Source organism: Abrus precatorius, unplaced genomic scaffold (genome assembly GCF_003935025.1).
Source record: "Abrus precatorius isolate BTA unplaced genomic scaffold, Abrus_2018 Scaffold3, whole genome shotgun sequence".
Classification (NCBI taxonomy): Eukaryota; Viridiplantae; Streptophyta; class Magnoliopsida; order Fabales; family Fabaceae; genus Abrus; species Abrus precatorius.
In genome coordinates, this window is record NW_020874373.1 from 15027743 (window position 1) to 15055182 (window position 27440).

Here is a 27440-nt window from a genome sequence, read left to right on the forward strand (position 1 = left end):
TACAAGTTTTGATTTAGTCCCATAATCTGATTTGCGATTAAATTAGTTTAAACGACGTAAAATCAAACGAACTAGTTATACAGTTTTTTAATTGAAAAAGACAGAATCTTTTTGTAGATTTCGCGTTGTTTATACATAAATGGTTTCTAGATTTCATAAATGATTTTTATATATTGTGTTCTTCTTATATATAAACAATTTTATAACAGTTTTTTTAATATGTGTCAAGGGACACACAACAGAGAAATAAATAAATTATTAATATTTAATGTTAATGAATTGATTCTAATGATATTATGTAATTTTTAATAAAAAAATCAAAATATATTAGTTTTTATTGTATATTCTTAAATATAAATTTAAAAAGTATTTTTATGATATCAATTATTTCAATGAATCGGTTTACTGAATTAAAATTGAACTAAAAGTAAGTATTATTTTGGTTTTAACTCAATTTTAATATTACTCTGAAATATCTTTTTGATTCTATGTATCTAGTTACAACTTGTTAGTTTAAATAATAGATATATTTTACATCAATTAATCTTATTTGAATTGAATAAAATTATTATAAACGATATAGTTTTTTTTTTATAAAATATTAAACACAATTATATATTTACGATATCTTTTGCATGAGACAATTTTTTTAAAGTTAAACAAGATTATTATAATTAGTAAATTTTTTTAATTGTTTAAATGTTTGACACAAATTTATAATTGTTAAAACTCAAATTATAAGTTAAATTAAAACAATTTTATGACAATAAAGGATGTGCTTAGGTTGAAAGTATATATGACTTACCTTTAAATACAAATAAAAATAAAAAAAAAAGTTTTGTTAATCTTAGCTCTTAAAACTGGGTTTAAATATTTATAAATAGAAAATTTTTATGAAAAAAGTATACATTTATTATATTGAAGTTATAAAAATACTTACTATTATTAGTTGTTTATTCTCAGTTTTAATGGTTGATATTAACAAAATAAAAAAATATATAATTATATCATAACTCTTTAATTAAATGTTGTTGCTAATTTTAATCATTAATATTTCTTTTAAACATTTAAAATTTTAATTTTTTATTTTAAAAATATTAAATATATTAAAGGTATAAAAGTACAATGATTTTTTTTCAATAAATAAATTTTTTATCATATCATTCGTCATAATATATGATGAGATATTTCTAATAATATGCTTTTCTAATTTTTTTTTTATCATCGTATGAAATCTGAATAGAATCCATAAAATAGGAAAATACGACATACTACATAATAAAAATTGAATGTAAAATGAGTATGAAAGTTAGTTTTTTTATCGTCGTGTTTCTAGAATTTGTAAGTTATTCTTAAAAAAAAAATGAACTATCCAATGTCCATAATAGTTTCTTTTTTAATGTTTTATCTTTCCTTGGCCAAGAAAGAGTAGTTTCAAGAATTGGAAAACTAATCTAAAATTTGAAGCGTAAATTTGATAATAAATTTCATATTATTGTAGTAATTAATGTTTTTTATTATTGGATTTTTTCAAAACTTTTTAAAATGCATGGTACCACCTTTATATATATAATCATTTTAGCATTGTCAATGGATCAAATCAAATCAAATATTAGTTTGCTCGTATACTATTATATGTCAAAAAGAAAATATTGACTCCTTTTCATATAAGAGGGGCTAAATCAATTTTCATTCATGTATTTGTCTCTATAAATGATGCCTACACTAACTACGCCTATGTGCTACTCTTTTCAATTTCTATGAACTCATGGGAACTAGTAGTAGTTGTAGTAGGTACCAACGAAAGTATTTGGGTGTTGAATATTAAAAACAGCCTAAGTACATCATTGACTTTAAATGGCTTTGCTTTTCAATTCATTTTGGTCCTTAAAAAAAAATTCAAATGTTAATAGAATTATATTATTTTTAAATGCCCTACTAATAACTTTAAAAGGCAGCTAAAGGCCACATTTGATAAGCTACCAAGGAAAGTAAAGGATAATGATACATAGAAAATTAGAAAGGAGGTTGGATTTGTTTTTATAGAGAAAGATTCTCATTGCAAAGTCATGAAAGCCAACTTTACCGCATTAGTAGTTGAAGCATCTAACATCAGCCATCTCCTACAATGTACATCTAATTTCTTCCTTTTTGAGAATTGAAAAATATTGTTCATGTAAGGAACATTGGGCACTTGGACTCTTCCTGTTTTTTATTTTTTTCACTTTAATTTGCAATTAAGTTGAATGACAATTCTACCCAAATCCTTGAGAAGTCACATTTTTCTGGCACTACGGCAATTTCACTTTCTATTGACTATTTGATGTTATTCCATTCATTTATCTTGTCACATTATTTGAACTTTTTATTTTTTAGAACTATTATTCATACCACATTATTCAAGTCAGTTTCAAATTGATGAAGGTTGATATCTTTAGGTACCTTTTGCCTTATAATAATAATAATAGAACTTAAAATTTCAAGCTACTTTAAAGGACACGATTATTGTTAACATGATTAATGAATTGTTAAGGTCATTATGATTAATGCTAACATAAACTTGAATCTCGGAAAGATCTTTCAAGATAACATTTACCATGTTGTATAGCTAAATTATTTAATATAATAAACTTGTGTCTTACTCCCCATATCTTCATTCTTGTCTATCGTGAGATCCATTGTATACTTTTAGTGTCAATCAATATTTAATTATTCAAATTTCATTTCATTGTTAAAAAATAACCAAAACACTTAGATGATTAACATAAACTGAATTGTTGTTTTAGGTTAGCTAATTGTCTTTATCAATCAATTAACAAAGAAGACAAGGACAATGTCAAATAAATAAATAAATAATTGGGATTGGTTGAAAGAATGATGAAGAAGAATCTATGAATAAAACATAATGGAGGGGAACAAAGTGTTCCCTTGGTGACGTGAGAAGAGGGGTTCAACTTACAACAAACCCAGCATGCACGATGAGATATATGTATGAATCTTTAATATATTATTATTATTATTATTATTATTGTGTGTAGCCATATAGTTAAGTGACCACCTTAGTGCAATCATGGCTTTAATGTTGATTTTGTTAATGGGTACATCTGAAGGATCATTTTGGAGGCTCCATGTGGCACCCATTTATGCCTTCAACACAATGCTTTCAACTGTTTGACTTACCAAAAAAAGGGGAAGAGTGAGAACAAGGACTTGGTAGCCTCAACCCTCTCTTTTTCCACTGTTGGTTTTTATCTAGGTAGACCTTAGGATGCTTTCCCAAATTGGGCATTGACCCAAAAAGCAAGATTTTAGACCTTTTCGAGATGTAAGCAAAATAATAATACAAAGATTTGTATGTTTTTCAACTGGCTCCCGATTCTATGCAGTTTTTATGTAGTCTAAATTTGTTTAAAGGAATTTGATAAAAAATAATTTTTATTTAAGTTAAAAAAATTTGCTTAAGTAAATTTGTTGAGGTGTAATAATTTATAATTGAATTAAATTATTGAGGATGATGATAAGGATTATAAGAATAATTATTTTAAAAAATTAATTAAAAATTAATTATATTATTACATGACCTAGGATACTTAAGTCTTTGTAGTATGATAATTCTTACTTGATAAATCTTTATAACCATTTGTAAACATGGTTAGCAATGAAGTAACAAAACAATCTTAGATAAAGGTTCTTTAAATTTGCTGTAATTTATAAAAGAAAAAAAAATTGAAGTTTTAAATTTTTTTACAATTTTATCTTAAGTAAATTATCAAATCTACTTAAACCAATTTTTTTAAGTTAAACGAATTTAGATTGTAGGTTGTAGTTCCATAAAAAAATGCGGAAGATTTAAATCCTTTCAATAATTCTTTTTATATATAAAAATGCCTTATATGTTTTTATTCTAAACAAATTCTCTTTTGAATATATTTTAGAGAAGTCATTCATTACAATACTATCTGCTAAGTTTGTATTTAAATTATCAAATGGAGATTTTAGTATTTTAATTATATAAAAAGGGAATGGAAATCCACATAATTTTGTGGTGGGATTTAATATCTGATTTGTTAAACAATGCTTGATATATGGATTATATTGTACCTTATGAGAAGATTCTAGAACCAAAAACAATCATCTGGGCAAATTTTAGGGGGCAGGGAAGAGTTTTGTTAGAACTTAGAATATTAGGTCTGTGATAAATTTCTTTTCTTATTTAGAAACATGATGCTTTTAAGGAATTACAACTATGACTGAAAATAAATTAAGATACATTTTGAAGAGCTTGTGAAAACAACTTATGATTTCCATAAATTCTTTTTAGCTTATTCCAATAATTTTTATTATCAAATTGATGTCATGAATTCTCATGTGATAAAAGCTCATTGAATATGTACTTTATTAAGCTTTTTACCAAAACATACCATAAATTGCTTGATTCTCTTTTTGGTGTATACGTCCAAACTGAAGCTTGACTCTTTCAGCAATGCAATGCCTACTAAAAACATATATAGATATAGTAACGATCATTCTGTTGAAAAAGTAAAGGGGGCATTGAATTTGAAGGGTACCCTGTCTGCATCATGTAAAGTTTTAACTATTCTTCTTAAAAAATTAAAGAATTAACAAATTTCAAGACGATGTGCATGTAATATATTAATACCACTTGCTGGCTGAAAAGCTTAGCAACTTTTTCATATATATAATCTCACAGCTTGCAAACGGCAACATGAAAGATTAAGTAATAGCATGCCACTAATATTGTGAAAGCTAAACACTTTCAGCTTCTCTTGTCTCTTTTTGATATATCTTCTTCGTAAATTCTCCCACTCAAACACCATTTTGTCGAAGCAACATAAACTTGTCATGGAAATTCAATTCCAGCGACCAAACCTGCAGCATCAGAAAGCAGGCATTTCAATCACCAAAGGAGGGAAATTCAAAGGGAGAAACAGAAACAGCAACACAAACAAATTTGTTGGGGTGAGACAAAGGCCTTCAGGGAGATGGGTAGCTGAGATCAAGGACACAACTCAGAAGATAAGAATGTGGCTTGGAACATTTGAGACAGCTGAGGAAGCAGCCAGAGCCTATGATGAAGCAGCATGCCTTCTTCGCGGTTCCAACACTCGCACCAACTTCATTACTCATGTTTCCTTGGATTCGCCTCTTGCTTCTCGCATTCGAAATCTCCTTAACAACAGAAAAGGTATCAAAAAACAAGAAGATGCAAATGCTAACAATGCACCTGCTCCAAGAGTTAGCAACAATAGTTGTGCTAGTACTAGCACTGGTAGTAATTCAAGCAATAATGACAAATCTCTTTCTACTGTGACAACTCAAAATTCAAATCTGTTTGATGATGGTTATAAACCAGATTTGAGCAATTGCAGGGAGGACTTTGAGTTAGGTCCTCAATCCAATGCTTCATGGGGTTTTGGACCTGTCTTTGATCGTTTTCCTATTGCTCAAATATTGGACATGCCAAAGACTGATGGCTTGATTGATACAGTTGACTTGGAGCTTTCAGAATTTGACAGAATGAAAGTTGAAAGACAAATATCAGCTTCACTCTATGCAATTAATGGAGTGCACGAGTACATGGAAACTGTTCAGGACTCCAGTGAAACTCTCTGGGATCTTCCACCCCTGTGCTCATTGTTCTGTTAAACTTAAAACTTGGAACGTCTAAATGATCCTACAAATATTCCTTCACAGTATCATTGCAGTCCTATTTGTTTTTTTTCATCCTATTGTTGGAAATTTGAAGGAGTGTAGGATCAAATTATTGATTGAAATGTTACAATAACATATATTGCTTTAGCGAGATATAATTCTGTTTTCCTAACTGCTTAATATCAGCAGGAAGATCCATGAGTTGCATTAGCTGCTTGTGGAAGCTCTTTTTCAATCATTATTATGTAAAAATTCTAAGAATTTATGTTTTTTGCGTCCCTAATGTCAAAAGTGAATCTTGAAGTCCCTTTTTTAGGAATATGTCTGAAAATCTAGACTTTGGAGGCAAAATAAGCAGATTGGAATCTTGGACCTTATAGGCAAAATCCAGATGACTATTCACGTTGCTTTACATGGATAAACAGTAGAATCACACACAAATTTCCTTTATACATGAAAGAGACAAGTACTATGCTTGCTTTGTCAGTAATTAATAATAAAAAAAAAATGCTTCCGGATCTTCTTAGATTTTGGTCCAATGTTTCTGCATAACTCATGCCTTTTGGTTATCTGCTTTGGCTATGATCATTTACCCCAATCAATTATGGATACTTAAAACTTGTCTCATTCTCATGTGCTAAACCTTAGCCTGTGAACCATCATAGAAATGAAGCCTGTGAACCATCATAGAAATGATTAACTGTGGAATCTTTTATTTATTTGGACATTAAGTGATGGGACTAAGATTAAATTACTCATCATATCCAAGGATTAGGTAACATCTTGCTAACAGTTCAAAAGCATCATTTTCATTTCACCTGTCTTGTGGACCCAGAAGCTACCCTTTTAATACTCTATTTTCTTGATCCTTATCCTCTCTTTACTTCCATTTGGCTGGTGAAGACTACATTGAGACTTAACTATCAAGAATTGCTCTAAAACAACCAACTAGATGTTAACAATTGCAAAACTCTGAAATAAGGACAGAAACTTCATTGAAAGTGGCTGTTTGTATTTAAGAAGAATGTCTGTTAGTCTTTCTGAATTGCAAGAAGAGACAAATCTCATGGCCAGTAATACTAGATGCGAAATATTCAAGATCAAACTCGCCAGCATAAAATACAAGCAAAGAATAAAGAACCATTCTTAAGGGCATGCTTCATGGAATAATTCAGCACAATATTTACCAAAAAATGGAGTAAAAATACTTTTAGTGGTTTTAGTCTAACATTGACTACAGATATGACTAAAGTAGAACTAAAAGGATAAAACAATTCTCACCTTAGGAGCTAGCTTTTTGGGTTGAGTTAAGCATAAGTTCAAATTTAAGATAATATTAGAGTCTATTGTAGATCTAATATTAAGCCAATCTTGACTGAAAAAAAAAAATCTGGCGTCTACAAATTTTCTCAGTATAATTTACTTGGTCCTGTGAATTTTTCAGCGCAACGTACCTGACCCTACGACTTTCCCAATGCAAGACTAAAGCAAAAACAAAAATCTTGCAATTTTCATACTCCAATGTCTAATCTTGAGTTTGAGAGGGAGTGTGTTGAATTCTCACTTTGACTACAAATATGATTAAAGTAGAACTTATAAAGGTTATAAAAATCTTCACTTTGTGAGCTAGTTTTTAGATTTGAGTTAAGACTTAAATCAAAATTAAAAATAATATTAGAGTCGATCGTAATCGTTGAAAAAAAAAAAACTAGCTTCTTGAATTTTCTTAGTGCAATTAACTAGTTCCAAGAATTTCTCAATACAACCTACTTCGTTTCACAACATTCCTAGTACTATCTACTTGACCTTGTGACTTTCCTAGTGCAATATTAAAAGTAAATTAAACTTTTTTATTGAGTTATGCCTAATACTAGCAACAAGATTTGATAGATTTATTGCACTATAGAACATCGGTGGAGACAAATCACATCTGAGCCTTCTCTTAAGTAAAAAGTAAAATGAATGTGTCAGTTGGGGAGGAGCCTGGAGTAGAGAGTTTTTTCACCAAACAAGTAGTTCAATAACAAAAAGACTTTTGCTTCATGATATATAACACCACTATAATAGTATTCATGGCATGTAAGACTACTAGTCTTTCACTACGGTTCAATACCAAAGGCCGGAAATTTTCATCATCACATTTATAAATTTTCTTGTTTTTGCGTTTAACATGAAAAGTAAAAAAGTTTTAGTCCTATACTCTTAAATTTGGACTTTGAACTAACTCAACTCCAAAAGTTTTCTTATAAGATGAGGATTGCTTTACTCTTTATAAATTTTACTTTAGCCATACTTGTTTTTGACGTGAGACTTCAACATGTACGAAGTAGGCAAACTCTATGATAGGTTTATGATAAAATCTTGCATTCTCCAACTCTGCTTAGACCTTCAAATTTGAAATAAATATACCTGATTTTTTTTTTTATGTACATAGACCACGTAACAATATGTTCCACCTATGTTGCTTAACGTGGAAGTGTAGAAGCAGAACCACAGGTCTTCAACTTGTTTCCTCAAACAATTGGTTTTGAAGTACTGAATTTCTCCTTATCCACATGGTGTGTTTCTGCATGAACTATGGGAAGGTGTGATTGGTCCGAGTGAATATGAAGGTAGAACATGATAATGTATTTCATATCGAGGCAAAATACATTAGCATTTCCTCCTCTTCATTTTCCACCAGCCTATTTTTCATTCAAAGCACAGCAGAAGTGACTTGCATACTATTGTGTTGACAACACCTACTGTGGTTTTGCAGCAAATGAAGGGTGATTTTTATATTGGAAATACAATGAAATAACAAATAGTGGCTACTTTAGATGGACAAACTCCATTTAAAAGTTTTGTTAGACATTATTATAGTTTATCATTGAACTCTTTACCTAACCATCCTTCCACTGGCAGAAAATAATATGCAGCCAATTTATCTCTGTTGTTCCTTATTTTCTGTTTGTTATCATTTAAATATGCTATTACTTATTACAAAAGATAAAATAAAAATCTAATATCTTTTAAAGTAATGGAACTTTGAAGCATTTCGACTCGACCATTTATTTAGCTCTGTACATACACAGGCAAGTGAATCAAAATGAAAATTAAATCAACATTCTTCATGAGGAAAGCAATTGTCTCACTCAACACTTTTACATGAAACAATAGTAAGAACAGAGCTAGCAGCACACAATAGAAAGATTCTTAAAAACAATGGACGAGGACAGACATTAGACAGCCATAGATGGAAGAGAAAGAAGAGAAGGGAGACATAGGTAAGGTAGCAGATGATGAAGGATAGACTAGTTTCAATAACCAGGGTTAGATTCTTCTCCTTCTTCTTCGTCTTCTTCACCTTCTTCTCCAACCTCTTCATAGTCCTTTTCAAGAGCAGCAAGATCCTCCCGGGCTTCTGAGAATTCACCTTCTTCCATTCCTTCACCCACATACCAGTGGACAAATGCCCTCTTAGCATACATGAGATCAAACTTGTGATCAATGCGAGAGAAAACCTCCGCAACAGCTGTGTTGTTGCTTATCATACAAAGTGCCCGCTGCACCATGGCAAGATCACCACCTGGTACCACCGTTGGAGGCTGGTAGTTGATACCACACTTGAATCCAGTAGGACACCTGAAATTCTTCATCAAAATCACTTATCATATTTTTTTTTCAGTTAGAATTACAACAGAAGGAACAAAACCATTAGGCAAGGAACGTAGTCTAAAACTATCACCAATAATATTATATTCCAAGGATGTCTAATTACCAGTCAACAAATTGAATGGTTCGCTTTGTCTTGATATTTGAAACAGCTGCATTTACATCTTTGGGAACAACGTCCCCACGATACATTAGGCAGCATGCCATGTACTTGCCATGTCTTGGATCACACTTAGCCATCATACTTGATGGCTCAAAAACAGCACTGGTGATCTCTGGAACTGATAGCTGCTCGTGGTAGGCCTTTGCAGCCGATATTACAGGAGCATAAGATGAAAGCATGAAATGGATACGAGGGTATGGCACAAGATTAGTCTGGAACTCAGTAATGTCCACATTAATTGCACCATCAAATCTCAAGGAAGTGGTCAAGGAAGAGATAACTTGAGATATCAGACGGTTCAAGTTTGTGTAAGTTGGCCTTTCTATATCTAATGATTTTCTGCAGATATCATATATTGCTTCATTGTCCAAAAGCACAACCACATCAGTGTGCTCAAGAAGAGAATGTGTGGAAAGGACACTGTTGTAAGGTTCTACAACTGCAGTAGATACCTGCATGATAAACATTCCACATGGATAATCAATAATAGAGAAATGCTAGCAAGATGCTCTATAACACATTTTTTATTATTGATTGAAATTTATTGGAAATAACATAAATTATGTGGGTCTCACTCCTAATTTAATGAAACACCATTAATTTTGTAGTTTTTAATAAATTTCAACTAATACTCGAGAGTGTGTTAGAGAGAATGTTTCTAACACTTTTCTCAACAATAATATACACATATAAACAATTAATAAGCAATGCATTCGACATGAATTAAGAAAACCCAGAAGAATGTGGTGCAACATATGGGAAAGTATCTCGAGTAATATAAGCTGACCAAGTAGTTTCTTTTGTGACAATGTTACATCATATCTTAGAGTATTAAAAAATAAAGTAGGGGACATCCAAATACATATCACTTGATTTCTTTCCATTTGAATTTGATTAGTCAGACACAAATAAATTTCTTACCGGAATACTATCCTGAGTAAAAGACCAGAAATCAGAAGATGGAACGATGTTAGCAAGTGTATTGTTCATCACAAACAGCTCATTTTATTTTCATTCTTATTTTAGAATGATCTTTAGACAATACCTGAGGAGAAGGATAGATGGTAAAGCCAAGTTTAGACTTCTTCCCATAATCTACAGACAATCGTTCCAGAAGTAATGATCCCAAACCAGAACCAGTGCCACCACCAACAGCATTGAAAACCAAGAATCCTTGCAAACCAGTGCAGTTGTCTGCTAATTTTCTGATACGATCAAGACATAGTTCAACAATTTCTCTTCCAACTGCAGCAGATATACACAATAAGTGACCCTGTCTAGCTAAACAAGGAAGAAAATAGCCAATTTTGACTTGCATTAGAAATTGACTTACCAGTGTAATGTCCCCTTGCAAAATTATTAGCAGCATCTTCCTTGCCAGAAATTAATTGCTCAGGGTGAAAGAGTTGTCTGTAAGGGCCAGATCTTACTTCATCAATAACACTAGGTTCCAGATCAACAAATAATGCCCTTGGCACATGCTTGCCCGATCCAGTCTCACTGAAGAAGGTGTTGAAAGCATCATGTGCAATGCCAACTGACTTATCACTGCGTGCAGATACAAATGAGAATTATTTGTACCAAATGAAAAAGGAAAAGCAATTTGATTGGATGTGTAAAAAGTCAAATTCTACTTTCAGGGTAATGAGAAATTAGAAGCTTAAAAGGTGATAATATCATTTCAATATGAATTTAGACTCCAAATTGTTTTACACTAACCTCCTACCAAGACTCACAATAAATCAACCATCTGGTTTAACACGTGTATAAAATATAAAATATGAAGAAAAGTAGTAGTAGTACATAAATTCCTTCTGAAGCTTCAGAGGTAGTCAATTAGGGTAGCAATTATAAGTTTAAATATACGAGGAAATATAACTATAGATTATAGAGTCGTAAAATGTTGATACAAATTGAAGAGGTATTCCTAGTTTCTCCAATTTGGCAGTGTGTTAACCCCACGTTACAAGCAATATCCTGGTGTAATTGAATTCCTTGCCCCACTTAACATATAGCTCTAAATATAAGTTAACTCTGCAATTGATGGACCTTTGTATGTGGAAATTAAAAGTAAGGGATTCTCATAGGTAGAAAATGCCTTACTACATGATTTTTTATATCACCTTTTTTAAGGATCTGTATGGATATTACCACCCCTATGTGCAGATAGCAACAGAAGTTCAAATTGACAATAGCTAGCGCTGAAATAGAAGTTAAACAAGAAGGATACTATTTAAGAGAGCGAAATTAAGCTGAAAATCAATCAAATTAAACTTTCTTATATCCAAGACAACACATTTGAGGAAAAGAAAAAAACCAACGGCAAAAGGCCTAAAAATTCAAACCAGTTCCATAAAGCTACAACTTACCCTATACAAAATTCATGTAAACAACACAGAGAACAGTGTACCTTGGCATCATGCCATCAGGCTGAATTCCATGCTCAAGGCAATACAGCTCCCAACATGAATTCCCCACCTGAATTCCTGCTTGTCCAATATGAATACTTATTATCTCTCTCATCTTGTGAGTCTCAATTTTTCTCTGGGCTGCAAATAACAATCACAAGGAGAAGGAAACTGCAAAGAATAGAAAGCAAAGAAGTTTCTTGATATTTGTTTTATCCCTTTAGCATTATAATATAACTTATCACAAACGCAATGAAGTGTAGAATGGCCAAAATGTCAAATAGGCTTTAACAGTTCGAGAAAATCTTAAATTATTGAACAAAATTTTCTCAATAATGAATTGGGACCCTCATTTGGACATAACTGCTTGGAGGGGTTGAAGGGGTCCATGCTTGGGTCTGTTTTCCAACTTATGTGTGGGGGCATTAGTCCTTGTCTCGTTTGCTGTTATTTCATGTCATAACTCATAGCACAAAGCAAGACATTATGACAAGACATTATGAAATACATAACTTCTTCATTCCCCAAATATCTATATCTATTCTGTAACTGCTCTCTCTTATTTGTGACACGTTTCTCCTTCGGGACTGTTCCAACTTATAATACAGCTGTTGACGTTGTTCTTCCACATGCTTCTCTTTAATAATTAAGATTGCTCAGTCAGATATTTTTTTTTGTGTATTGTAATTAGAGTTGTCAATCAGAGTTATAGCCCAAGACCCAGCCCGCCCTGAAAAAACTCATCCAGCCTTAATCCTGTGTTAAATAAAAAATAATAATTAAGCTCTAAATTATATAATCCAAAGTATATAGATCAGGGTTGGGTTATCCATGGGTTGGCCCAGACCCTCTGAAATACTTCACGCAATATGTTAATCCCCTTTGTCTTAAGAACTTTGTCCTTTTTCTCTAAATTACAATAACCCTAATCCCCTTTCTTTAAATCACACATGGATTGAAGTTGCTAATGCAATAGATTTTCACAGATTTTCAGTTCGCAGATTTCGCAAATTCGCAAATTTCACACATAGATGTAAGTGGCTCCTCCAACACTTCTCAGATTCGCAGCTCTTTGCGAAAGGTGGTCATTCAATATTTCTCAATTCATAGAGCAAGTTAATAGTTACTTTAAGTTGCGTTGGGAAACAAACATCAAAACATACTCTTCTACCTCCAATGAGCTTTTGCTCACCGGGCGGGCATCTTCTTCCAAATACATATAATTAGCAAAAATTTACAATTCCAAACATAAGCTAACTAAAATCTAAGCTCTTAGACATCAATATTGCAAAATTTTCCACCCATTCGGTTCTGAACAGCTTTCACTGCAGCAACTCTAGCAGCAGTGGCAGCCTTGTTTGCAGCTATTATTGCTTTGCTCACTTGCTCATCCTTACGGGGAAGGTTTATAGCATTTTCTGTTGTTTTTCTAGCAGCCTGCAATTTAAACCCCCCAAAGGGAACAAACATTTATCAGAACATCAACATCATTTTTCTAAAGAGATTATAGGAAGAAAACAATCATAACTTGTTCTAAGATTGTAAGTGTAATAGCACGTTTAGATTCATGGTTGAACTACTAGTTGTAAGATAAGTATTTTAAGATGTTTTCAAAATCACTAATTCCAACTTTATAAAACTCACGCTTAACAAAATTCAGGTGAAGGATTTTATAAGTCAGATATTAAAGAGATTTAAGTAACCAGTTACAATCTTAGGTCAAAACAACGTGAATGTTAATAAGTAAATGACAAGTACCTGAACTGCTCGAAGGATAGAATCATTTAGTGGTGGAAGAGAGTGCTTGAGGTCATAGTCTACAATAGCTTTCCATGTAATAACAACTGGTTTTACCATAACAGAAACTTCGCAATACAACTATTATAAAACTATTATAAGTACAATTAATATCACAAACTGTTAGCATGAACTTGAAAATATAAATTTAATTTATATTTATTGAACTCATATGCAGAGCATATACAAATGTTTGCTCTATTCTATTTTGGTTTGGAAATTTTTCTTTATTTTCTTCTTCTAAATTTTTTGTTCATTTATGCACCATCTATTCTATTAATTATAATAATTTTTTTATTTTATTTATGTAAACTAATTATTACATTTTAAATAATTATATGTAAAAAAATTAACAGACAGTTTTTTTACGATAAAAGTATACTTTTAAATTAATTTAAAATATATAAATGAACTAAAATAAGTTTAAATTATCAAATTTATTAGTATAATATCCATTGTAACATAGAAGCAAGGGATACTTTAGATAAATTAAACGTTTATTTTTATAACAAGTAAATGCATAATTTTTTATATTTTAGTTGTTCCTGTGCATTCAAGAGAACCCATGCAAGCTTGTTTACTCACTCTTCACACCTTATACTACTTCATTCCTCAGCCTCTGCACTTGCACAGTAAGTAAACTTCAATTCACTGGATTTAGTTTTTCTTCTGTGTACGAACCTTTTGTGCTCCCCAAATTTTTAAATTCAATAGTTTTCTAACTTGCTTGTTCTATTTGAATGCACATGTACTACCGTTAGGGTTTGAATTATTGAAGCTGTACTTTAGTTGCTGCTGATTTCATCCATGCTAGCATTTATTAGCTGTCTTTTGTTTTTAAATAAATTTGATGTTTTACTTAGTGTTGTTTGAATGATTCAAATAACTTAGTCAGCACGTTTCAGATTTTTAGGAAGTGGTTAAACGTGTAAACGTAACTCATGTGTATTTGCTATTTTCACGTACTTTCAGTTTTAGAGCTTCAGCTGTATTTAAAGTCTTCATTAGTTCAATAATAAAAGACGACTTTACACAGCAATTTCATTCTTAAGAATCTTTCTTTTCCTTTAAATATCCAACATGAATGGATATTGCTTTTCTCTTTTAAATGTGAAAACTTTCTTTTCAGTTTATAGTTCTGTGTCTATTGTAGTTTAGATTATAGTTTTTGTATTTTATTTCTCATAACTGTGTTCTTATGTGTCCATCATGGATGTGTTGCGCGTCATCTATTTATTGACAATGGCTTTTGAATGCAAGTTTCGTAATGGAGGACGGAGACAACATTTTGGATGCCATAAATGAGGATAACTTCAATGATGTGGGTGATGATGTTGACATGGTTGATGTTGAAGAAGGAGAATTGGTGGAGCCTGATTCCAAAAATGTTTTGGGACAAAGCAGTGCTGAAAATATCAATGAAGCAAATCAAGAACCTAACAGTAAGAACCACATGCATAGGGGTAACAAGGAGAAGAATAAGAGAAAAAGGAAGAGTTCTGGATCTAATCCTGTGGATATAAACAGGTTTAACATTCTTCCCAATTAGAAAAATAGATTCATTTTGGGGGAAATATGATTTAACCTCTTAACTTTAGTTCATGTGCCTTATACTGCCTAAGTTTTAAGGTGTAGTAAACCATTGAAATTAATTTTTTATTGGAGTATGGTACTCATTATTCACAGATGTCATTCAAATAAATGACAGTGAAACCACAAAAAAAGACAATTTTTGGATACATTCCATGTCCAATTTCTGCTCAAAGCTCTTTGCTTTACAGTCTCTCCTGAACTGAAATCGCCAGCTCAAAAACAATTGGAACATGCAGTTCTGATCCCTTTGGCTATTCATTTTTGCTGTTTTTCTTTGTTTCCTCTCACCTCGTGCAACAGTGTTGTCTCATTTTTTTTCATGTTGTCCTGTCCTCCCTGTTTAACTTAGAGGAAGAGATGGTCTGAGTGAAAGGAATGACACTAACTTCTCCCCTGATCTCAAGATAATGAAAGTACAAGTGATGCTAAGGCCAAGGGGAAAGCCATAGTTGGGGAAGAGGTGGAGCTCCACCCGGTGCTTAATGAGGAACACCAAGCCCCAAAATTTGGAAACTGCAGTTGAAATTAGACCTAACATTGTAGTTGTGTATAATATTTACTAGTTTATGTGGTTCTTTACATTTTGTTATGTAGGATTATTGAATTCATAATTAATTATGATTTTTTTATTATCTTTTGATTTGATAACCATTCTGCAGTTATTTAAATCATGGTTTATCCAATAATAATTATATTCCTGAAGCATTGCTGATTACTTAATAAGCTCATTTACATTTTGACCCAATAGAATTTGAAGCATTGCTTGCTACTCTTTTGCTATCCTAAGCCATATAGTATACAATTCTCCACCCTATAGTAAATCAAATGTGGGTATAAGGTTTTTTCTGTTTGTGACATTAACAAATTTTAGCAGCTTTCTTGCCCGCTGATTGAATTTCTAACAAATTGTGTTTTCAGATTTGTGCTAGATACATGTCGACGTCTGAAAGAGAAAAAGTCATACATGCTATACACCGCAGTAGGTTACCTTGGGGTCTTTGCATTAAGTGATCTCATCAAAGAGGTAGTGAAACCTTGTTATACACTCAAGTTAGTTTAATAAGCAAGCTTACTGTATTTGTTTTTACTTCTGTAAGTTTTTTTATGTGAAATACCATGACCACTAGAAAATTGGAAAATAATTTAAGAACTACATAAATAGTAATGCATCATATGACTTTAATACTATTGATGATCGAGTTTAATAACTGGTATGATTTTATCTACCCATAGGATCTTCCGACCCAACCATCTTGTTTTTCTTTCATCAAATTCTGCTAAAGGATTTACTTTTAATTGTATTATTGTACTAGAATTTGCAGTCTCCCTTCAGTAAATTTCTTACTATTGCATCTTGTCTTAGTTCCTACTAGTTGTCTTTGTCCGCTTATACTGAATTCGTAAGTCTAAGAAGTAGTGCAATCTCCCTTTTTTCTCCCAATTATGTGGAATTTGTTGTCCCTAAAGATTGATTGCCTATGTTGGTGTTAGTTTGATGGGATTACTCTGAGGTGTAGCTTTCTGCACCATGCACAGTTGTTAGAATGATCTTTATTTACTAGTTTATTTTATTTTAGCCACTTGAACTCCTCATGTGATGGCAACTTTCCACAATATTGGTTCTAATCTTACAAATGTTGTCAGGTTTACATGGTCATAGGGCTACTTTTTGAATATTACCATTCTTGGCTTCATTCACTGGTTGAATGGCTTCCACTCTTAGTTTCCTACTTGATGTGCATTCTATTTCATAAAAATAGTTTTTTTTTTCATGAATTATTTTCCTTTCTTTGTCGAGAATGTGGTTATGGTTGGGAGTACACATTATTTGTTCATTTATTGTTGAGTTAAGGTTCTACAAGATTTGGACAAGCTTTGACCTGGTTATTCTTATCCACTCTTTCAAGCACCATATGGCCAGTCATAATTTCTGATGTGTTCAATTTTGTCTCTAACCTTACAGATTTTCTTCTTGATGCTAGTTTGCTCCTTCCAACTCTCTGCTTGAACTTCAGTGTTCTTAGCTGAACCACTTTATTATTTATTAAAGTGAAGGTTGATGTCCATATTTTTTGCTTCATGTTGTCAGTTATTGGAATACATATGTACAGAATGTTTTCTTTTTTTATCCCCACAATCAAATTACTAAGCTGTGCAAACTGGTGAAGAGGAAACTGATAATTATTAATTAAGGGCCTATTTGATTAAACATAAAAAAATCAATTCTATGATACAATTTCTTTCAGACTTATCTTTAGGAATATACTTTTTTGGCTTCTGAACAAAAAATCTAAAATAACTTATTTTAAGGTTTAGGAAACAGTTTTCCATAAAATAAAGGAATGAACAGGTCCTTGGTCATTTTTGTTCCCCTCAATGTAGGAATGAACAATTTCAAAGCAAATTTGAATATCTCTCTAAATGTACAGTGCAATGCCACAAGGATTATTTTACTTTAAACATGATCTCATTTTTTATAGGCAAATGCTAACCAGTGTCCTTAGGGTACCGGTTAGCAGGACCCTTTTTAATATTGTATCTTTCTTTATTTTTGTTCAATAAAAAATATTACAAGACTAAACTTGAGTAAATCATGCATTAGTAAAAGACTAAAAACTACAGTTAAGCCTTATTTGTTACATGTGCCATATGCTTTGATGGAATCACAGTGATAATATCTACTATTTGTATATTATGTATTGATGATATATGATTGCTTAAATTTCAGACTGAAATGTCCCATTTTATTCTTATTATTTTTCGTTATTTTCTAGTCTGTACAAGTTAATATGTTGTAAACTTGTATAATGATGTGTGGAGGTTGCAGGTGGATGCAATACAAGCTTGTGGAGGCAAGAAAACTGCTGATGGTAAACGATTCCAGATAGGGGGTGGCATATTGTGGAGCATCTTAAAGGTTAGGGAACCAAAGGTCTACAAAGAGATAATGAAAAAAGCAAGGGAATTTGAGGTTTGTGATTAACCTTTGAATTTTCAGTGTGATACTCGTTTTAAAAAAGAAAAGTAGTTATGCTCCTGTTTATGCAGTAACAATGAAGGGTTATTTTTAGTGTCTGGTGGGGGTGTTTATCAACTGTCTAGGATCCCATAAAAGGGACAACAAATATGAAAATAATATTTATTTCATGAGAGGAAGGAAACAATTATGATACTGAGTGAGGTGAAATATGACCTCATCAGCTCTTATAAATAAATACATGCAGGGTAACAAGAAGCCTTGGTGTGGTTGTTCACAAAATTAAGATTGCTATTATTTCAGCAGCCCCACTGCATGTTTGTAGTAAGGAAATAAGGTGTTCAATCACAAATTGAGGAAGAAAAAAAGTACAAGTGAATTTTGTTACTGGAAATCTCTATTGCTGCGTCTATGTTGCTGTGAACCAAATCACACTTTGTTGCTGCGAACTAGATTAGAAAGAAATCTAGGGTTTAGAAGAAATAAGAATAATAAATCCAGTTTTCTAAAATCTAATCCAATTTTAATATATTAAAACTAATTTAGAACCAGTTGAACTTAGTTACGGATTTAGTTTTCTGAATTTTGAAAAAATCTAGATTTTTAAAACCGGTTGGGCTTAGTTATGGATTGACTTTCATATTTGACGAGCAAGAAGATAGACATACCTAATGGTAGGGTGGGTGTTACCATTGGCAAAGGTGGAGACACTATTAAGTATCTGCAGTTGCAGTCTGGGGCTAAAATCCAGGTTGGTTGAGCTTACGGGTACTCCTGAGGCTATTGCCTCTGCTGAGAAACTCATCAATGAAGTTCTTGCTGAGGTTTGTCGCGTTATTATCTTTGCATCAAAAACTAAAGAAGCCGGTCCTTGTCGACAGAAACAGAGACAATTTTAAAAAAGCTAGTATTATTAGTTTAGTAAATAAACCCCAACACGCCGATTGAAGCCGTTTTTAAATTAAATATTTTTTTGGTGTTTTTTACCTATCAATTCATATAAATTAGTGTTATATTATATTTTTTAGTATTGATATTTTCATTAAAATGTATAAAACATAAATTATAACAAATTTAATTAAGTAATAACATTAAATATTGTAATTTTATTATAAATTTATTATTTTTTATTGAGCATTTCCGATCACACTTTAAAAATATACATTTTAATGTTATTAATTTAGAAAACAATTAAGAAATTTTTACCAAAATATTATAAAAAAAAATAAAAATACTCAAATAAACCCTCACACACTTTATTTACCGATCTAGATTCAATTATTGTTGGCAATTTCGGTAATTAAATATAAGTCAAAATTCAGTTCCCAGGGAACCGAATTCTGAATTGTATTTTGTAAAGTTTTTTTAATTTTCAAATTTTATTTTATATTTTTATATAATAAAATAAATATTATTATTTTAATTATATTTATATTTTATTAAAATAAATATTTATGATATATTATTGAAATAAATATTTATAAATATTTTATTAATTATATATTATAAAATAAGTTTTATTATTTAAATTATGTTTATATTTTTATATTATGTGAAATTGAATAAAAATAATAATAATATTTATTTTACATGTTTATTAAAATTTATTTTACATATTTATGATAATAAATAATTTTTTTAGATAATAATAATTATATTTTTAAAAAATAATAAATATATTAAATATTGTTTTATTTATTTATTTAAATATAAAATTTTAAGTTAATATATTTAAATATTAGTATAATAAAATGATATTTGAATTAAATTAATTTTTTGAAAATTATATTATTTAATATTATAATTTTTAACACCCTAAAATATAAATCATAATTTTCAATGTTTATTACTGTAAACTCTAAACTTGTATTATTATAATTTTTAATAAAATTTAATTTAGAGTAAAAAATTTATTTTTATTAAGTAAATAAAATATTAAATTATAAGTTAATTATTTATATTTGAAACAAATTTTTTAAAATTGACGTTTTTATATTACTAAGGTAATATTGATGAAGATAAAGTGCATTAATAAAAATGATAACAAATTCATAACAAAATTAATAATTAACTATCTCTGTAATGATGACTAGTTCCACAACGAGGGCGACGTCTGTGACGTGGTGGATTTTGTCGTTGTGATTGTTGCTCTGGGATTTTAGGATGAACTTGTGGAAGATTTGGATCATTATAAAGATCTAGTTGTTGAAATGCAGTTGATGAATTACCAGGTTCATTAGTAAAATTTGGTTGGTAAAGAGACTGCATGTAAGTTTGTGTTGAAGATGGAGTTGTACAATCAACTCTAAATAAGTTTGTAAAAAAATCCTCCGATGTTGTTGCAGACGAATGTCTTGTGTTAATTATGTTTGCTTCTAGTGTAATGTTCGGAGAAATTGATGCAGTCTCATGGTACGATGGTATGGAAGTCGTACCGATTTTAAATGTGTTAGTAGTCCTTAGTTGTTGGTGACTTATCCTTGGATCTTGTAGTAGGGGTGGCACAGATAGGAAATAGATGGAATTAGCAATGTACCATTCAATGTATTCTTGTGTGTGACACAATGGGCTTTGCATTGGATGACATGTTATTGTTAGGTCACGTCTGTTGTTCCATATGTCGATCCATTGAGCATGTCTTGTAACCCAATTTTCATCCTGTCTTCCTCTCATGTCAATTTTATGGAGGTCTTTCAAATTATTAGGTGGAGAATGGACATCTTGGAAGAGACGAAACTGTAATTTGATTCTATCTATTTGGTGTCATTCAACAATTGCAAAACAAAGGATGACGGTACATGAAGTCCATAGTTGGACATCTCTATATGCTTCCATAGGTATTGATGTTTGCAAATCTTGATATGGCTCCCATAAAAACTACAAATAAATTTAATTTTGTTACTTTAAATTCAACAATTGTAAAACAAAGGATGACGGTACATGAAGTCCACAGTTGGACATCTCTATATGCTTCCATAGGTATTGATGTTTGCAAGTCTTGATATGGCGCCCATAAAAACTACAAATAAATTTAATTTTATTACTTTAAATGATATGTAAAAGATAAAAAAAATTACTATGAATTCAAATTTTTGTTATGAAGAGTTACTTGATTAGCTTGAATGTGATCAAACATTGATCTGTACCCCACAATATCATTGTGAGGTTTATTTCGAAAGTTGAGTACTCTACCCCCGCTCCATCTACACACAAGAGGGTATGTTGGTGAATTATTTGAAATTGGCGCAATATATGGAATGCGATACCATGCCCAGGACATTAACAATAATGAACAACCACCCATTCTTTTGTTACCAACTTCTGTGACTCTACACATTTCCCTGTACAACATAACTAAACAAGCAGAACCCCAACTATATCGTTTTGTTCTTCTAAGATTAGTTAATAAAGCTAAATACATAAGATGTACTTTGTTGCCTGTTTTGTCAGGCATCAAAACACCTCCAATTAAACCTAGTATATAAGTCATACAATGGGCGTGAACTTCTTCTTCAGATGGTTGTTCTGGTAATGGAACCATGTTGTCTCTCAGCCACTTCAATTTCAGCATAGAGCCAATAAGTGACTCTCCTTTAACTGGCATGATACCGAGATATGTGTGACACATTTCCTCCCAATCAAACATTGTTGGACAAATCACTGGTAATCCATCAACTCTTAGCCCTAGTTGAAGTGCAACATCCTCCAGGGTTATGGTGCACTCCCCTGTTGAAAAATAGAATGTGTGAGTTTCAGGTCTCCACCTTTCGACCAAAGCTGTTATCAATGCGTGATCCACCTTAAGATGCCTTAACTTTGCAATCCCAACAAAACCAAGTTGTTCAAGCATAGGAACAATTAGAGGATTGAGTTCTGGCATTGAATGACAGAAAGATGAAATAATGTTTTCAGTTTCCTGCAGTTATTAACAAATTAATAATATTATACGAAAATATTGACTAATATATTAAGTAAATAATGGTAATGTGTAAAACTTACTATTCTTCCAATGAATGCGGACCTGTGTTCATTTTGCTTCCACAACAACATTTTTAGTAATGGGAGTAAAGACAGACAAAAACGAAGAAGAAAGATGGATTGAAGTTTGAATGAAAACATGTGACCTTAGATGAACATATTTATACATTAACTTTGGTGCCAAAGAGTAGCATTTGATTCTTGAAAAGTCACTATCTCTTTATTTACGTGAATATCAGAAGGCATCTTTATTGGTTGGGAGGAGAGAAAGCTCATTTGGAAGTATGTGAGATGGCTTGAATGAGAAGAGAATCCAATGTTGAGCATGACTGACTAGTCACTATCTATTAGTTTACGTGAATGTCAGAAGGCATCTTTATTGGTTGGAGGAGAGAAAGCTTGTTTGGAAGTATGTGAGATGGTTTGAATGAGAAGAGAATCCAATGTTGAGTGTGACTGACTAGTCATTGTTCACTTATTAGTACATTAACTTCTCCTTCTATGCTTATTCCTTATTCACTTTCTTTAATATAAAAATGTCTTCAATCTATGTCATTGTTCACTCAAATGGTGCCATTAATCAATGTCCTAATGAAGGAATCATATTCACCTCACCATTAGCCAAATTAGTACATCTAAAGAGAAGAGTGACTCTACAAAGGCTCAAGAAAGTCATCCACACAAAACTAAACCGAGACGAAAATGAAAGGGTGACAACCATAAATTTTCGCTACCCAATTAGACTTGGCCCAGGGGTTAGCAACTACACATGTGTTGAGTTGAACGATGATGAAGATGTCGAGACACTCTTCAACGTCCATGATTCAAATCAACTTCAATCAGGTATAGAATTATATATTACCTTTACTACAAATGTAACCCAGGCACCACAACCTTCACATTCACCTTCACATTCACCTTACCAAATATACGAAACTACAAATCCATCTTTTCCAACATATGATATGAATTCTGATCTTCAATCCTACACAACTTTTAACTAATCCATTCATGGACCTCAATGAAATACCCTCTCAACCATTTGAGCAAACCCTACCCTCCCAGCATCTTGAAGAAACCCCCATTGAAGAACATGGTGTTGTGGGTCTGCCAGCCGAAGTATTTGATCCTTTTAGCGAGGATGAAGATGAAATCCTATCTCAACAGCAGGATGAAGAAGAAGACTCCCTCCCACGTCCAAATATTCAACCATCACAACCATTACCATTATATAACTCACCTCCACATTTTGTAGACTTTCCCAGTCAAATACAAGAATATGATTCTGAGTTTGGCCATGTCCTTGATCGTGAAATGGTTGTGTATCCGCCTGAAACATATTTGTTGGCCAGCGCTTCTTGACAAAAGAACAAGTGCAAGATGTCATAAATAGATTTCACATTGTTAATCATTGCACTTACAAGATGAAGATGTCAAGCACAACCAGACTTGTAGTCGAATGCATTTACAACGATTGTGCCTGGAGATGTCGAGCTATATTGCGTACCAAAGAGCAACATTGGGAAATAATAAAGCTTGAAGGGTATCACACATGTGCTTCCCCACTCATTTCACAGGATCATGACAAGCTAGGATCACGAATGATTTCTCAAACCATTCATGAAATTATTGAGACTGATCTATCCACACTCATCGCAACCATCTTAGCCCATATAAAGTCCACAATGGGTTCACAATCAGCTATAGAAAGGGATGGCTAGGGAAACAACATGTCATTGAAAATATCTTTGGAAATTGGGAGGAGTCATACCATAAGTTACCTAGACAGTTGCAAGCAATGCAAATGTATGTTCCAGGCTTCATCTGGAAATTGAGTACACAATCGGCATACAAGGATGACTTGTTCGAAGAGGGAAATGTGTTCTTCAAGAGGTTGTTTTGGGCCTTCAAGCCATGCATTGATGGTTTTTCCTTCTGCAAACCAATTGTTCAAATGGATGAAACATTTTTGTATGGCAAATACAAAGGGACTTTATTAGTCGCAGTTGCGCAAGACGGTCGCAACAACATAATTTCCATTGCCTTTGCTGTAGTTGAAGGTGAAACCAGCGACGCATGGTTCTTTTTTTTTTAGAAACTTAAGGAGGTATGTAACCCCGCAAGAAGGGTGTTGTGCCTCATTTCGGATCGTCACGAGGCCATAAGAAGTGCATACTGTAGAAACGTAAGTGGTTGGATAGAAAACAATTCTGTCCATGTCTATTGCATTAGACACATTATACAAAACTTCATGTGACATTTCAAAAACGCTGCACTGAAGAAAGATGTTGTCAATGTAGGTAATTTTAATTCTTTATGTACTCTATATTATCGTTAATATTTTATACAATTGTTTAGTTATTATATTAATTTAATCTGTAATCTTTTTTTAGCATATGGGATGACTGAACCAAGATTCTTTTACTATTACAATATAGTAAAAGATAATAATCCTGAAGCTGCACAATGGTTGGACAACATCCCAAGGGAAAAATGGACGCTGGCATGGGACAATGGACGACGCTGGGGACACATGACAACAAACCTAGTAGAGTCAATCAATTCGTTCTTAAAGAAAACAAGAAACCTGCCAATTTGCTCCATGGTCATGGCAACATACACCCGTTGCAATAAGTTCTTCATTGAGAGAGGCAGGGAAGTATATGCAATGATTAATGCTGGACATATGTACTCAGAGGTTACAACTAAAGCAATTCAAGATGCATAGTCAAAGGCAAACACTCATAGAGTCATCTCTTTTAACAGAACAAGCACTAGATTTTTAGTCGAAGAAATGCAACATCCGACAGAAATTCGACCCGTAGAAAGATTTACAGTACGGTTAGATGAAATGTGGTGTGATTGTGGCAAGTTCCAAAAGGTTCACATCTCATGCTCGCATGTACATGCCTCATGCTTACACGCACACCACAACTTTGACATCTACATATCTCCTGTGTATACCTTACAACAAGTTTTTAAGGTATACGAAGGTCAGTTTGGAGAACTCAGACACGAAGATTATTGGCCAACTTACACGGGTCCAACTTTGTGTCCAAATTCAGAACTGAAAAGAACTTCAAAGGGTCGGCCCAAGTCCAGTAGGATAAGAACAGAGATGGACGTTAGAGAACAACAAAGTCGGGCAAAAAATTGTTCTTATTGTCACACCCCTGGTCACACAAGGAAGACATGTCTAAACATCGCTCAAACTTCTACTTCCCACCATTGATTTATATTGTTGTTATTATGACTTTAAAATTTTCTTATTGTTATTTTTTATTTTATAAATGTCATTGCAACTTATAAATTTTTAGTATTTGTAATTTATATTATATATATATATATATATATATATATATATATATATATCTACATAATATTATTTAATATTATATCTAAACATTAGCAAGTCTCATTGTATCTTACCATATCAAGAGCTTCATTTGATCTATGGAGATGTTGTTTCTATAGCATAGTTGTAGATGAGGCTGACATTTTTTAAGAATGAAAATATGAATATTGAGGAATGCATTCGACCAAGAGAAGAGAAGAGATATTATATAAGGTTTTGTAACCAAAGTGTACAATGCATCACATTGAAACATCTTATCAATGGAGTCTTACACTATTTGGGATACTGTTTATTATGATGAACCATGCGTCAAAGTGTCATTAACTTTACATCAGGAATCTATGACACTGCGTCAGTGCGTCAAAGTGTCATTAACTTTACATCAGGAATCTATGACACTGCGTCAGTGCGTCAAATTATCATTGACTTTATGTCAGGATGTTAGGAATCAATTGCTTTATATCAGTGCGTCAGAGTGTCATTAACTTTACGTCAGGAATCAATGACATCGCGTCAGTGTGTCAAATTGTCATTGACTTTACGTTAGGGTGTCAGGAATCAATTGTTTTATGTTAGTGAGTCAGAGTGTCATTAACTTTACGTCAGAAATTAATGACACTGCGTCAGTGTGTCAAATTATCATTGACTTTATGTTAGGGTGGCAGGAATAAATTGTTTTATGTCACTGCGTCAGAGTGTCATTAGAATATGTTTCCACTGTGTATAATCATTTGTCTTTTCTATGCATATACCCTTTTTAATCACCAAGTATCCTATTTTTTTTATTAAATAAAATCAAAAAATTACAATACTGGAAATAATAAATGACAAACATACAACAAAGATAAATATTAATAGCAAACAAGATAAACAAAAAGACTTATCCCTCAACAATTTAATCGTACAAAAAAATCTAATGGTACCATTATTAAGGTCAATGTCTGTACACAAAACCCTTTAATAAATTATCACACTTACCAACAATCTGATAAAGACAATAACACACTGCACGATGTTCTCAGACCAACTTTATCCGCAACTACTCACTTCAACTGTCTCATCTGAAATAAGATAAGTCATTGACAACTTTTATCAAAAATCTCATAAAACAATGACACGTTGCATTATGTCTTAATTTGACCACTCAATAGTATATCAAGAAATATAAAATTAATCTCAACCATTGAACACATTATAAACGATCCTGACCATCCTTTTTTTTCAAGCACCTACTTTACAAATTGTCTATAAAAGACATATCATGTAGTTAACAAACACCACACATTCATTACAAAATATAACATTAACATCTGACACTTTAGATGGAAGACTTTGATATAACAAACATCGACAATTTCACAAATTCTGATCTAGTTGTTATATTTGGAAATGGCCAGATTACCCATAATCACGAAGGTGTGAGCTTTCAGTGTTCATCTCCAAAATTATTTACGATCCCACATGAGTGCACATTCGTGGAGCTGAAACAAAGAATTTGTAATGCTTTAGGCATTGATCATAACACCCAGTTCACTAACTTGTACTATCGCAAATCAAATCACAGTGGTGAGGGTTTAATTATATTTGAAGCTTTTTCTATTTTAACTGATGTTCATGTGGTGCAGATGCTTTCTTGGAAATCTAATTTTTCAGTCTCTTTAATCATTGAAATTTATGTCATCTATCAAAGATCAACATAACAAATTATGACGCTTCTAAACCCTCCAGCCCCAAGCTCTTCATCAAACCCTCAATCCATTACTTCTAGCAAAGCTATAATATATTTTGGGGGACCTATCCAGCATGCCACCATCATGAATTGTCCACATGGTTATGGCCTTA

General features: G+C 32.1%; 3 protein-coding genes across 4 annotated transcripts; 2 read left to right on the forward strand and 1 right to left on the reverse strand.

Moving 5' to 3' along the window:
- The first annotated feature begins 4754 nt into the window (after positions 1 to 4754).
- Positions 4755 to 6310, forward strand: LOC113863457 (ethylene-responsive transcription factor ERN1-like). The gene has a single exon (XM_027497047.1). It carries the CDS (start codon positions 4864 to 4866, stop codon positions 5665 to 5667), a length of 804 nt encoding a protein of 267 aa, XP_027352848.1. The 5' UTR covers positions 4755 to 4863; the 3' UTR covers positions 5668 to 6310.
- Positions 6311 to 8665: 2355 nt separating this feature from the next.
- On the reverse strand, positions 8666 to 13755 carry LOC113863456 (tubulin alpha-3 chain-like). Of its 2 annotated transcripts, none has more exons than XM_027497046.1 (6): positions 13657 to 13755; positions 11901 to 13335; positions 10824 to 11038; positions 10536 to 10735; positions 9434 to 9942; positions 8666 to 9297 (listed from the first exon to the last, which is right to left on the reverse strand). In XM_027497046.1, exons 2-6 carry the CDS (start codon positions 12011 to 12013, stop codon positions 8973 to 8975), a joined length of 1362 nt encoding a protein of 453 aa, XP_027352847.1. In that variant the 5' UTR covers positions 12014 to 13335; positions 13657 to 13755; the 3' UTR covers positions 8666 to 8972. The 2 variants fall into 2 exon arrangements, with proteins under 2 accessions (XP_027352847.1, XP_027352846.1); XM_027497045.1 differs by lacking the exon at positions 13657 to 13755 and adding an exon at positions 13543 to 13614.
- A 1207-nt stretch (positions 13756 to 14962) lies between these two features.
- Positions 14963 to 18331, forward strand: LOC113863888. The gene is made up of 3 exons (XM_027497655.1): positions 14963 to 15222; positions 16207 to 16312; positions 18116 to 18331. Exons 1-3 carry the CDS (start codon positions 14963 to 14965, stop codon positions 18269 to 18271), a joined length of 522 nt encoding a protein of 173 aa, XP_027353456.1. The 3' UTR covers positions 18272 to 18331.
- The last annotated feature ends 9109 nt before the right edge of the window (positions 18332 to 27440 follow it).